The 13,998-nt window shown below is 40.8% G+C and overlaps 1 protein-coding gene across 5 annotated transcripts in view; it reads right to left on the bottom strand.

Moving 5' to 3' along the window:
• Positions 1 to 270: 270 nt before the first annotated feature.
• Positions 271 to 13,998, bottom strand: part of Mon2 (MON2 homolog, regulator of endosome-to-Golgi trafficking) — a 73,288-nt gene continuing 59,560 nt past the window's right edge. For 4 of the 5 annotated variants that reach the window (XM_037196730.1, XM_028869588.2, XM_028869589.2 and 1 more), the window contains 3 exons: positions 11,012 to 11,219; positions 7,671 to 7,753; positions 3,765 to 3,949 (listed from right to left, as the gene is read on the bottom strand). In XM_037196730.1, the coding sequence (XP_037052625.1) occupies positions 3,786 to 3,949; positions 7,671 to 7,753; positions 11,012 to 11,219 (455 nt within the window). In that variant the 3' untranslated portion in view covers positions 3,765 to 3,785. Of the gene's footprint in view, positions 3,950 to 7,670; positions 7,754 to 11,011; positions 11,220 to 13,998 lie in introns of all 5 variants that reach the window. The other variant, XM_028869586.2, reaches the window with a different exon arrangement.

The following is a 13,998-nucleotide window of genomic DNA, read 5'->3' as shown; positions in this document are numbered from 1 at the left end:
AGTATTCCCAGTCAAGGGGGACTTACCTCAGCTCTTCTGGTTTGCTTCCTGAGCAAGGCCTTCTTCCTGTGTAGTCCTGCTGGGTTTACAGGCGTGAGCCTTTATACCCAGCTTGTCCACACGGCTCTTTAAAGCCAACACTGCTAATACAGTAAAAACGACTGGACTCAATCTAGGTTCCCCCGAGAGGGCTTGCATGTAAATTAAGATACAATAACAACCTTCTTTCCCATTTACAAAAACAACATTAAAATAAAAGCACCACTCTTCTCTCCAGATACAAAATTTTAATTCAAATATCATAAAGTATTAAAACTATTTATCCACTGATATGTAAGTCAGTAAGTAATACAACATGTCATGTAATGCCTGTTCTCACGAATAATTAAAAAAAAACCAAAACCATAGATCAGTCTAATAAAGACAGTCTTATAGCCCTAAGCGTTGCAAATTGTAATTCAGAGTGATCTCCAAAATGCCAAATCTAGTTAAGTGGGAAGGAACATTCTAGGATGCTAGTCATGCTTTTGAAGAGACCATTTTTGTCTACCTCTGTGGTAGTTTTCTAAAAAAAAAAATCTATAAACCACAGTAATCTGAACTTGGACATTAATCTATTTGGGATCTTGATTTCCAGTTCATTTCTGAGGCAAACATAGGTAGGTATTTCCTGGAAGTGTCCTGCCTTAGTGGCCCTTAGCCAACTCTTAAAAATTCAGCTATCCACACCAATCAGTCTACATCTGAGGAGTATACAAAATAGTGCCTTTTACTGACATGACTGTCATGAACATTTCATTACAGGGGATGCATTTCAGATGTTTTCTGGCACTGTTCAATAGTGTATGCTAATCCACTCGCGGTTTCTTAGCTGGCCATTGGCCAAACGCTCACCTAGGACTAGTTGGTACCAAACAGACAACAGACGCAACGTTCTTAACGCTGTAGAAGAAAGGACAAATGACTGTCACTGCTGCGACTTAAAGTGAATGTTATTCACTAGGATAACATAAATAAACTAAATTATACACTGTTTTCTTCTGATGCTATATATAATTCAAAGAATGTAGCAGCTGTTCACTCAATAACCATATGGGGAAACAGGTGAGAACATAAATGTTAATGTAATACAAAGATAAGCAAGTTAAAAGCACTTTTTTTTTTGGTCAGACTTAATGACAATTTTTTTCCTTTTGGCACATGATAGGCTTTAATAAATGTTATGCAAAATTCATATAGTGAAACCAACAGAACTTTGAAACCAATCATAAGGAAATAAGACACTACTGGACTCCCAAAGGTGACCTATGTAAGGACACAATCACACTCAGACCTCTACCGTCATCAGTTGTTGGCACACGGCCCGTGTTCAACAGTGTCTAACAGAGATGGTCGGCAGTAAAAACTCACCGTGAGATTTAAAATTCATTGCACTGGAAGGGGGGGCGATGGGTTTGAACCTGGTGCTTCATGGTTGAATCTGGTAACTCCATGAAGCCCAGTTACTGTAGTGACTGAAGAACCCACTTCATACTTTCAGAGCAAGGACAACGGATTGATCTGTCTGGGACCAGCACATATTAGAAAATGTAGCTGAGAAGAATGTGTGACCTTGAGGCATTAATTACAGTAGTGACTCCTTGGGAGTTGAGAGAAATTTGGGGGAGACGCCGGTCAATTAGTCCACGGAGGGAGTGGCCCACTTGCTTGATTGACATTGAGACTGTCATTAATTATTGTACATTAACACACTCATCACACTTTATGTTTTAAAACTATACAGCATGAGATTGGTATTGACAGCTAATACTGTGCTAGCTCAGGTTGTTTAGTTTATATAACTGTATGCTTTAGACCCTTGACTTACAGATAACCTTCACTGGAGAATAATCATTCAGACTGCAACTGATCTATTATGAGCAGACACTTTCACTTTATATAAACTCAGGGCAATATTTTGAAAATGTTGCCACCCTTATTATTTTGATACTTTATCAGTGATATCCCTATTTTTAAATCCACAAGGGAATATATCAAAATATAAAAAATACACGGCTTGAGTCATTTTTTTACACCTTTAAGAAAACATTGACAGCACAGTCTATGAAATACCATGTTTTACCTTAACCTTACATGAAATAATAAAATAGAAATTCATTGATTCATGTGAATAAAAATAATACTCCTTCAAAATAGGCCTTACCACACGTATACAGAATATAGTGCAAATTAAATCATTATATACTTAAAATAGCCTCAAAACTGTATCTCATTGATTACTCAACTTTAATGTCTCCTTATAGTTTTATGATTATTCTGGAGAGCCCAGAATTTATAAATCTTGTTAAAGTCAAAAGCTTTCTAGTGCATTAAAATAATATCAACCCCACTATCACTTCTTATTAATAGCAATGTTTTCAACATTTTTCATGTTTTCAGAATCTGTGAAATGAAATTTTAACTTGGAAGAAGAAGATTACAACAGTATAATTAATTAAATAAAAAACAGAGTGAGCTAGGTCAAAGTCAGTTTTGTAAGAGACAGATCATGTGCTCCCTAGCGGCGAGTGCTTTGCTCTCCCCACAGTAAACCACTGCGAAATGCCGGCTGCCTCCACTCACTCACTTGCCCGTGGCACCTGGTTTATACTGTGTGTTGGTGCTTGCCCGTGGCACACGGTTTATACTCTGGGCTAGCACTTGCCCGTGGCAGGTGGTTTATACTGTGGGCTAGCTCAGTGCTGTTTCTTCTTGAAAGGAACTCAGAAAAGGAAGCACAGAAATGAAAACACCTCACAGGCAAAGTTTCATGAAATCTCAAGTCATCTTGCCTTGTCATTCAAAGACAGTGACAAATACCATAGGAAAAATCAGCAGAAATATAAAATATGAAAAGTCTTTAAAATTCAGACAGCAAATATAAAAACAGACACGTGAAAGCTTAGAGAGAGGCTTAAAGAAATGAGGTATGACTGGGTCATCGTGCTACAATGTATCTCAGTGTATTACGTTACAACCTGTGTTTCCAAGGTGCAAAGTCAGCAGATCATAACTTCTGCTTGTTTACATGATCCTCAGGTCAGAGGTGTACAGGTCACTAACAATGCACGGAAAAAGCATGAAGCTAACTGTGTGATTACACCATAAGCTTATCTGCCCCCAGAAGAAGGCAAATCAGAAGTAAAAATGTAAGCAAATAATTTTGTATTAATAATAAATACGGCTTCAAGCATTAAACATCATCAATATTTTTAAATTTTAAATAAATGCAACTATTTTATACAGAACTGTACCATTTATTATACACACAGTATATCAGTTCCCTTTGTTCACAAAGGCTGGTTGTAGATAATATGGAATGTTACAGTACCACCTTGCATAAAACTTTAGTACAATTCTGTACTTGAAAAAGGGTGCAAAACACCAGCCTCAAAAATCTGAATGGAAATATCTTTTCTTCCTTTTTAAAAAGCACATCATTGACACACACACCACACACTGTACATAAGCTCACTTCTAAATCACCGACTGAAGATATGGTAGCAGGTATGACGGAGAATTCACTATCCCTCCATCAGCATCACTCATTACAAGGCTGCGATTCCGCCAGGAGCCTTTTTTCACTCGGATGCTTTCTATGAATCACTGACCCAGATAGTTACTTCAGTTCAAAGAAGACAAACAGCAGCTGCCAGGAATTACTTCAGGAAGAATCGTCCTTCTTTTGACGCCTCAGGAGCCAACATTCCTTAGAATATCGTCTTCCTTCACATGGCTGCAGCTGGTCAAGATTCTCCATTCTGAACTTTGGATGCTGGTGGCTGCATGAAATCCTTAAAGGGAACTAGTGCCTCTTTAAGAGCAGAACAGACTTCTGAGGACGAACACGTGATACATTCTACCAGAGTTGGGTATAAGGCAATGACTTGTGCCCAGGTATTTCCATCAACTGTAATATAAAAAGTATAAAAATGTCTAAACAGAATGGATATAAACAGTAGTCACTCAATTTACATAAACACAGATTTAAAAATTGTAACAAATGATTCTGTAAGCGTCTTTTCATTTTTACATTTTGTAAGATTTCCTGATATATAATAAAGTATGAAAAAGAAGGGTTAATACAGTATTATGTACTTAGAAATTAGGTAAGAAAGTAGTTAAGGGGCTGGAGAGATGTCTCGGTGGTTAAGAGCACTGGCTGCTCTTGCAGAGGACCTGGGTTTGGTTCTCAGCACCCATGTGGCTGGCTGGTAATAGCCATTTCTAACTTCAGCTCCAGGGGAATCCAATGCCCTCTTCTGGCCTCCTCAGGTACCACAGACAAAAGTGGTGCACACATACACATGCAGACAAAACAGTCATACACATAGACAAAAGTAAGTAAAATCTTCAAAAAGGAAGAGAAAGAAACAATCAGTGAGTATAGACTCACCGATACCAACAAATTAAAAAGAAAAACATCTTAAATGATGTTTCAATTTGTGAAAACTTGGAAGTTAATGAAATAATCCAAATCATTATTTTCTATATAGCTGCCAGAAAATATAGTGTGCATGTCAAGAACAATTAGAAAACATTTTTATTCAGTTGCCTACTAAGGTATCTTCCTAGGAGTCTCTCAGTAATGCCCTTGATACTGATTATAATTTCGATCACTGCACAGACCTGGTCTTCTCACAGTGCTTGCTACCCTCTAATGTACATCACCAGGTTTCCTCACCATGTCTACCAAATGGGAGCTTTTCATCAGGCGGGCCAGAGTGACTCATCTTATCCAATAATCTGCTTATACTGAAGATCACATATGACATTTATGCTTTCTGCTGTTTGCTGGATTTTTTCCAAGTACTTGTACATGCAAGCAAGCACTGTACCACTAATCTTTTCCACCTTTTAGTCTGAGACAGTGTCTCCCCAAGTTACCCAGACTAACCCCCCATGTTACTCTCTGGTAAGGGCTTTGCAGGGTGCTCAGTCTCCACATAAAACTCCCTGACAGATGCCACGTTATCGCACGGGGCAAGTCTCCAGTCTGGGGCAAGGAGCACACAATAAAGAATGCTTTGGAATGTACAAAACACCCCCTTTTAGGGGCCTGGTTCTTAAGACAGGGTTGCTCTGTGTAGTCCTGCCTGTCCTGGATCTCGCTCTGTAGACCAGGCTGGCCTCGAACTCACAGAGATCCGTCTGCCTCTGCCTCCTGAGTGCTGGGATAAAAATCACATGTCACCACACCTGGCTGAAAGCACTTTTTATTATTATTCTGTTTTATTAGCTGGTGACAAGTTTTTCCCTGAAATAAGGTAGTGCTTGGTATTGTGGTCAAGTCAGTATCTCAGTTCTCCTGATGTGAAATAAGGAAATGAGTTTAACATAGTCTTTTTCAACTTCCAAAATAAGTTCCTGGTTAAACAAGCTTGGTAGACATCACATATATCGCTCCTCTTAAAGACCAATAATTCATATGAGTTCACTAAAGGCTTAGAGTAAAAGGGCATACTCAAATTTATCTAATCCAGGGTTTCCAAAGTGAAGATGCTTATGGGACTTTTTCCATCTAGCATGTTTTCACACTACTCACTATTCACCTTCCACACTGAGTGTGACCCCCGGGACCCACGAGGTGGAAGAAGTGAACCAACTCCCTGCAGTTTTCATGACCTGCACATGTGGGCGGGGCAGTGGACACCTCTCCTCTACACACACAGTAAATAAAATGGAATATAATAAAAGAATCCAGCCGGGCGGTGGTGGCGCACGCCTTTAATCCCAGCACTCGGGAGGCAGAGGCAGGCGGATCTCTGTGAGTTCAAGGCCAGCCTGGGCTACCAAGTGAGTTCTAGGAAAGGCGCAAAGCTACACAGAGAAACCCTGTCTCGAAAAACCAAAAATAAATAAAATAAATAAAAGAAGAATCCACACCAGAGTCCTTTTTGCTTTTGCTTGGGGTGGGGATCGGCTTAAAAGGAGTCAGAAAAGAAACTGAAGACAAACGGGAGCCAAGCACCGCTGCTCCAGCTGCCCTCCACGGCACTTCCCACCGCCCACTGAGCAGCAAACAAATCCAGACTAGCTACACTGTCGATCAACAGCCCAATTAGGACACCAGTTCTTGGCTTACTAGAGGAGAGACTTCAAGCGGACACCTGACATAACTCTTGTGGGAGTCTCCGCAGGTTCTCATAGTCTGTTCTAAAGCCTGCTGTAACCTCTGAGGAAGTCTAACAGGAAGCCAGGTGGACAGCACATATCTGTAACCCAGGGCTTGGGAGGTAAGGGAGAAAAGACTAGTAATTCAAGGTTATCCTTGGCTGCATATATAGTAGTTCAAGGCCAGCCTGAGTTATGAGATTCTGTTTCAAAAATGCCAAACTATAAAAAGAATATTAAAGAGATTTATGCATTGATACGGAAGAATATACATGTTTGTTAAATGAAAAATTAAGAAAAAAGTGGTTATAAACAGGGAACATTGTTATTTGTTTGCATAGAAAACTGGGGGTTACTGGAGCATGTCTTTTGTATTTATATGATAAACTTCTAGAGAGAAGCACAAATTATTAATAGTCAAGTAGTAATAAACACACACACACCCACATATATATCAGCACTCATTCAGCGTGTGCATCACGACAGGCCCTTGGAGGTCAGAGGGCAGCCTGTGGGACTCGGTTTTCTCCTCCTATCGTGTGGTTTCTGTTACTGAACCCAAGTTCTCAGGCTTGGTGGCAAGTGCCCTTACCCAGAGAGCACCTTATAAGAGCATTCTTATAAAAGGAAAAATCAGAGTTTTTATATTTTTAATTTATGTGTATTAATAGTGCCTCCTCAAAAATTTACCATCAAGTAAAATAATAAAAACAAAATCCCTTCCAACAAAAATGAGTCTCCAAATGCTTTATTTCCAGCAACAAAACTACAGGAAGACAATAATAAAAAGTTTAAACAGACACGGAGCCTGTTGGCCCTACACCTGACGGCCAATCTCCTGCATCAGGCTTGGACAGCTATGTGCAATCCAACATAATTCTGCTAGGAAGGCTGGCATTTTTATTTTTTTTTTCTTCTTTCTTAATAAAGCTTATTATACTTTTCAATTATATCATTATGACTTATGGTTACATCAAATTAAAAAATTCACTTTATAAGTTCATAATTCCAACTTTAAACTGTTTTAAAGGTGTATGTGTGTGCAGGTGTACATGTATGGAGAGGCCAGACAGCAGCTCAGATGTTGTTCTTCAGGCGCTGTTCACATACAAATCAAACCATCTGTAACTTGTTTGTTTATCACTGTGTGTCTGGTACGCGTGTGTAAGACACGTGTGTGTAAGACACGCGTGTGTAAGGATGCACGGAAGTCAGAGGACAACTCTGTGCACTCAGTCCTCGTCTCTTGGTATCCGGGTTCCGGAGCCAAACTCAGGTTGTCAGGCTAAGGCCATCTTGCTGGCCCACCACGTGTTTTGGAAACAGGACGTCTAACATAAAGAGCAAACACTGGAAAGTCCTTTTACGGAACTGACACTGGGAGGAGGGCATTGAGTTGTGTCGTCACAGTGGCGGTGGCGTTCTGAAGTTCAGCCTCGTAGCAGTCACACAAAGCACACTAACAGGAAGGCTGTCTGTGCAGTGCCTCGTAGGATAACCAAGTCTGAAGCACTTACCGTTCTCAGGCTGAGTTTTCTTAAGCGAATCGATGAGAGTACTGACTGCTTTTAAAACAAATATGATTTCTGTTACTTGTTGCCTAAAATAGATAAGAGATGATTTCCTTTAGGATTTTAAAGATACACTGTGCATTTTTCCCCCAGAATGTTTGTACAAATAGATATATTTTGGAAAAATATTGAATACAATAAAATAAAAGAATGTTAAATTCTTGTAAAAGGAAAAATTATCAAACACATATTAATAAAAATACATGTAAATACCTGTTGGGGAATACTATTTTAAGGTGTGTTACTTTTGTTTATGTTGCATTTCTTCAACTCTGTGAAGCTGTGTTCCTGTGCCTGTCTAAAACACCTGATGGTCTAACACAGAACTGACCAGCCAATAGCGAGGCAGGAGAAAGGACAGGCGGGGCTGACAGGCAGAGAGAAGAAATAGAAAGAGAAATCTGGGAGGAAAAGAAGACGAAAGAAGAGAGCAAGGAAGAGGACTTCAGGGGCCAGCCACCCAGCTACACAGCAAGCCACAGAGAAAGATGAAACAAACAAACAAACAAATAAATAAATACAGGAATAGAGAAAGATAAAAGCCCCGAGGCCAAAGATAAACAGGATAATTTAAAGTTAAGAAAAGCTGGCTAGCAACAAGCCAAGCTGAGGCTAGGCATTTATAATTAAGAATAAGTCTCTATGTGTGATTTATTTGGGAGCAGGGTGGTGGCCCCCCAAAAAGGCAAAAACAAACAATCACAAATACCAGTGTTCCAGATATGAATCTAATGTGTAGCTACTCTTACCAGAATTATCAATGAAAGGGGAGTGAGTGAGTCAACTCTTGAGAAGTCTGCATTTACAAGACAGACCCTGCAACTATTTACAACTACAATTCTTTATAACACATGCATTCAAAACTCCTCCACAACATGACTTTTGTTTGTTTTCTAACAATATTAACAGAAATTTGCCAAAGGCTACATGAAAAAGATACTTTTAATACCTGATACATATTTTATAATGCTGCTAAAATTGCAATGATACTCAAGTGTTTTTCATTTATTTACTGATATTTTCAAATGACTATCATGAAACGTGCCTGAAATTAATTCTGAGATTGCTTAAGTAGCAACATTTAACATAAAGAATAAGCACATAATAAGGACAGACGGGCCCAAAAGAACACCCTGGCTCTTTCCTCTGCCCCAACAGGAATGACTGTTTTGATCTACGGTCCCTTCTACCACTGGTCAGATCTGTAATCCCACCGTGAGCCAGGCCTTCCCAGTACTGTTCAGGGCCCTACTTCAAGTCTGTCTTCCTTCCTTCCTTCCTTCCTTCCTTCCTTCCTTCCTTCCTTCCTTCCTTCCTTCCTTTCTCTCTCTCTCTCTCTCTCTCTCTCTCTCTCTCTCTCTCTCTCTCTCTCTCTCTCTCTCTCTCCTTCCTTCCTTCCTTCTTTCTTTCTTTTTCTTCTTTCTTTCTTTCTTTTCTTTCTTTCTTTCTTTCTTTCTTTCTTTCTTTCTTTCTTTCTTTCTTTCTTTCTTTCTTTCTTTCTTTCTTTCTTTCTTTCTTTCTTTCTTTCTTTCTTTCTTTCTTTCTTTCTTTCTTCTCTCTCCCTCCCTCCCTCCCTCCCTTCTTTCTTTTAATTTGAGACAGGACCTCACACATTCCCCAGGCTGATGTCAAACCTGTAACTGAGGATGACCTTGAACTTCTGATCCTCCTGCCTCAATTTCTTGACTGCTGAGATTAGAGACCTCACTATTAGGCCCTGTTTATGTAGTTTTGGGGACTGAACACAGGTCAAGTACTCAACCAATGACTGAACTACATCCCTAGACATCAAACTTTCTTTGCAAGCAATCTGATGTTGAAATGTTGCATATACAAAACACACAATACTGCAGCACAGAATGAAACAACTTCATCAGAAGACATCAACAGAGCTCGAGTTAGATAAAGCTGGAAGTGGGAGAGACAGCTCACAGCTGCCTATAGGTCTAGCTTCAGGAGACTAACACCTCTGTTAGTGTACTAATGCCTACATACCAACACGTAACTAATAATAGCAAAAATAAATTTTAAAAGAAATACTAAATGAGCTAGTTAAATATTCAACACAGAAAATGAGGGAAAGGTATTTTCTGAATAATATTATGATCTAATCTAATATTCACTCAAAGCAGCTTTGTCTCTTTCATGCACATATCAGGAATCAACAGTAAATAACCAATTTTTAATTGTCTCCATAATCAAATTACTAGCACGCTGTCAATGGGATGTTTTTGTGTATACATTTGAAGGTAGAGACCTATAATTTATGACCCAGAAATTTAAATTTCAAGATTGTAGATGGTTAATAAGTATTGGTCATTTTAAAAAATGTGATTTTGTGACTTTCGTTCATCAAATTAGAAAACTATAAAATAAACACTAAACGAGTAAAGAATTTTAAGATGCTGGAGACTGAGGAAAAGGCCTTCATACACTTCTGGGGAAATCTAAACTGGTATGAACCTGTAGTAGGCAATTTGGTAAATAACATTTGAACACTTAAAAAGAAAACCTGTATCCTTTGTCAGGTCAGGTCCAACTTCAGAAACTGATAAGGAGACAAGAAGAGTGCATAGACTTGGACTTATGGATGTAGTCAGCCTCTGCACCCGTACCCAATCACAGAGCGGTCTTCTGACTCTCCTAACTTGGGCCTCTCTATCTGCTTGTATTTCTGATTTGCTGTGACTTAAACTTGTGTTTACATTTAAAGGAATTACAATTACATCTTTTGCTGAATTCTCTCTATCGTTCCAGTGTCATTTAGCCCTGAAGACCCTGCCATGAACACAAGCTGAGGATCCAAGAAGGGGTCAGCTTAGGAGCAAGGGCTTTTGTTAGGCAGATTGGAAGATGTGGAGATTTAGGAGAGGACCAGGGAATAGATATGAAGAAGTGACAATGAAAGATAACCCTGGGAAGTGATCTCTTATTTTCTCTTTAGAGAAAAAAATTCTATTTTCACACAAATCCGCAAGTCCTTATGCAAAAACCTCAGGCAGAGGACCTATTTTCTGGTTTCATTTTTTTTTTCAGGTTCTAAACATAATTTAATACATGTATCACATATTCTTAATCTCCAAGAGAGGCCTGAAATAGCATAATTATTTTTTAAAAACCCCATATGTATATGCAACAAAGCCTATGAACACTTGGACTGTAGAGGGTGAACTCTGTTCTCGACCCCCTCAGGTTCATTGAGCTCACTTAGGGAATCTCTTGGTTTTCGAGCCGTCTCTGTGACTCATCACGATCTCAGTGGATCTCCTCCTTAACTAAGCACGCACCTGGGGAGAGGGCACTTTCCACTCAGCCTCTCGTCCTCTATGTAGCGATGCAGGACGTCCTGTGACCTCTGTAGCAGCACCGAGAGCGCCATCCGTGAGATGTAGCCTTCCTGGGGTGTCGTGACTTTGTTACTGAAGGAAAACTGCAGCAACGTCTCAAAACACATTTTAGAAAACTCTTCTCTCAAGCGAATGTCAATCTCCGCTTCTGTAAAATTAACAACATTTGACTGTTAGTAAAATGTTAAAGTGCATGCTAAGAATGAGTCTAGCAAGCGAGGAATAAAAAACATACCCTTAGTTGGACGAAAAGCATTGATTAAACAACCTAGTTAATAATATTTAGTAAAAAAACAATTTTCCTTCTTGGAATGTGAAAAATAAGGTTGTCCATAATCGGCATTTTCTCTCTTGATTTTACTGTATTTAGTGTGTGTGTGTGTGTGTGTGTGTGTGTGTGTGTGTGTGTGTTTACACACGCCAGTGTGCATGTAGAAATCAGACTACGACGTGTATGAGTCAGGCTCTCTCCTTTCACCATGTGGTTCTGGTGAGGAACTCGGGTCATCAGGCTTGGTGGCAAGCACCTGTTGGCTCCAACCGTTTTCTCATCTTTTTCCCTTTGAAAATACTATAAGTGAGTCTCAATGGCAAGGAATGTCGCGTGATTGGCAGAATGCTTGGCTAGCATGCATAAAGCCCTGAGTTTGGTTTCCAGCTTCAATCCCCAGTATCACATAAAGTGGACATGGTGGCATATGTCTGTAACTCCAGCAGGAGAAAGAAGTTCGAGGTGATTCTAGGTTAAATAGGAAGTTTGAAGCTGTGTATTTTTTGAGGCTAGCCTGGGGTACCTGGAACCCCACCTTAAACAACAGTAACAAAACCTCACCAAACTTCTCAAGAGTTCACTATAAATCAAAAGTCACAATTAATTGCCTTTTCTGTCTTTCTTATCTTTTCTCCTTTCCTAGCAACAAACTCTTCTGGAACATGAGCCTGTTCTTCTCTAATCTTGCTGTCTAGCCATAACCTGGGGGCAGCCGTTGGCTGGCACCATCCTCCCTCAGACCACACTTCCAGAACACAAGCCTTCCATTTTCCTGGTTCCCTCTTGTTCTCATGGAGATATTCTGCAGTGGCTTCCTAAGAAAGGGTGAATGGAAGGAACATTGCTGTAGATCTTTTGAAGATGCCATCATTTTACAGTGGTACTTGGGTGTGGCTCCCAGCACCTCCCTCCCTGCCACTGCTCTGAGCAGCAGTGGGAAACGGGAACTCTCCCACCCCACCCTGTCTGAGGCGAAAACCCTGGGAACATGACATCCCTTCTGTTCAAGTGTGAGAATTACTCTTCTGTACTCAGGCTTGCCCAGCATGCCTAGGCATGCACCTCCATGGGGAGAACTCCAGTTTTAGCTGCCATGACAAGTCTTTGGGAAGCGTGCAGTTCCTAAGGAGAACTTCTAGATTTTGTCTCTGACATTTTTTAACATCTTTTTATTGTAAGTATGTTGACATCTTCTGATATGACTTACTAAGGGCCTTTTATCTTTCACTGTTTTGGTACTGAGTTCTCATTTCTAGTGTGAAGATAATGTCTTCAGAAATTTCCTTGTCCACATTTCACCTCTGTTCCTTCCTGGAAGATGCAGTACCAGATGTCAGACACCTGTGTGCCATGTGAGCCCTTGGTCCCCAGCTGGAAGCACTATCGGCTGGACGCAGCGTGTCACTGGGGTGGACACTGAGGTTTCCAAGGCCCGTGCCACCCCGTGTGCACTGGATCCCCCTCCTCCCTGTCTGGCTCCTGCTCTCACTCTCAGTGCTGTGCCCGGGGTTCCAGATGTGGGCTCGCAGCTCGTTCCAGCTGCCATGCCGCCGCGGCCACACTTCCCCACCACGACGGTGACAGACTCTTCTCTCTCTCGACTCTTACACAAATAAACTCAGTTTCTTTTCTTTACTCGCTGGTTTTGGCCTTTCCTTCCAGAGTCTGTGAACTCTGGCTCTGGTGCTAAAGAGCCGAGAACCAAGTCATCACAGGAACGTGTTTGGCATGGACTGTCTCTCCGTGTGTGTTTACAGAAAAGCTCCAGGTAGAGCTGAGGGGCTTGTGCTTCCTGCAGAAAGAGTCCCTCGAAGGGTGTGCAGGTGCCCTTCGGTGTTGGCGCGTCACAGAAACAGCACTGGGACTGCCAGAAACAAGTCTAGGACTAGAGCACACCTAACTCCGTGCTTATTAGCTAGAGTACCCATACCTCATTTTTAATTTTCCTTTATTAAAACATCTAGCATTTTAAATATAAGTATGATGTAAAAATTAAGTCCACATAATTCTTTTTCTCTGAAATTCCCATGCTCATTAACTTACAGGCTAATTTGTTTGAAATTGATGAGTAAGTGGAACATCCAGTGCCTTGTAAGCAGTAGGAGAGCCATCTAGAGGCCAAACTGTGCAAATGCTCTCTAAGGTATCAGAGTATTCCTGGGTGTAGTCAATGAATGTGTAATTTCTAAATAATCTCACAGAAAAAAATCACATTATTATGTCACAATTACATCTGAGATTTGAACACATATTTTTTTTTTTTTGGTTTTTTCGAGACAGGGTTTCTCTGTGTAGCTTTGCGCCTTTCCTGGAGCTCACTTGGTAGCCCAGGCTGGCCTCGAACTCAGAGATCCGCCTGGCTCTGCCTCCCGAGTGCTGGGATTAAAGGCGTGCGCCACCACTGCCCGGCTTGAACACATATTTTAATAGAGAGAAATAATAACAAAACAATTGAGGTAGCACTCAAATTAAGATGTGACGCCACAGCGAAAGGAGCGTGTTCTCTCTTGGTCTCCGTCCTATGATACGGGAGTGTTTCCAATGAGAACTCATCCCCTCCTTCAACACTGTGCACCTGTGTCACAAACACCGTGGGGCACAGCGCCTTCCCGGCACAGCGCCTTCCCGGCACAGCGCCTTCCCGGCACAGCGCCTT

Source organism: Peromyscus leucopus, chromosome 18 (genome assembly GCF_004664715.2).
Source record: "Peromyscus leucopus breed LL Stock chromosome 18, UCI_PerLeu_2.1, whole genome shotgun sequence".
Classification (NCBI taxonomy): Eukaryota; Metazoa; Chordata; class Mammalia; order Rodentia; family Cricetidae; genus Peromyscus; species Peromyscus leucopus.
This window is presented reverse-complemented; position numbering and strand designations above follow the sequence as displayed.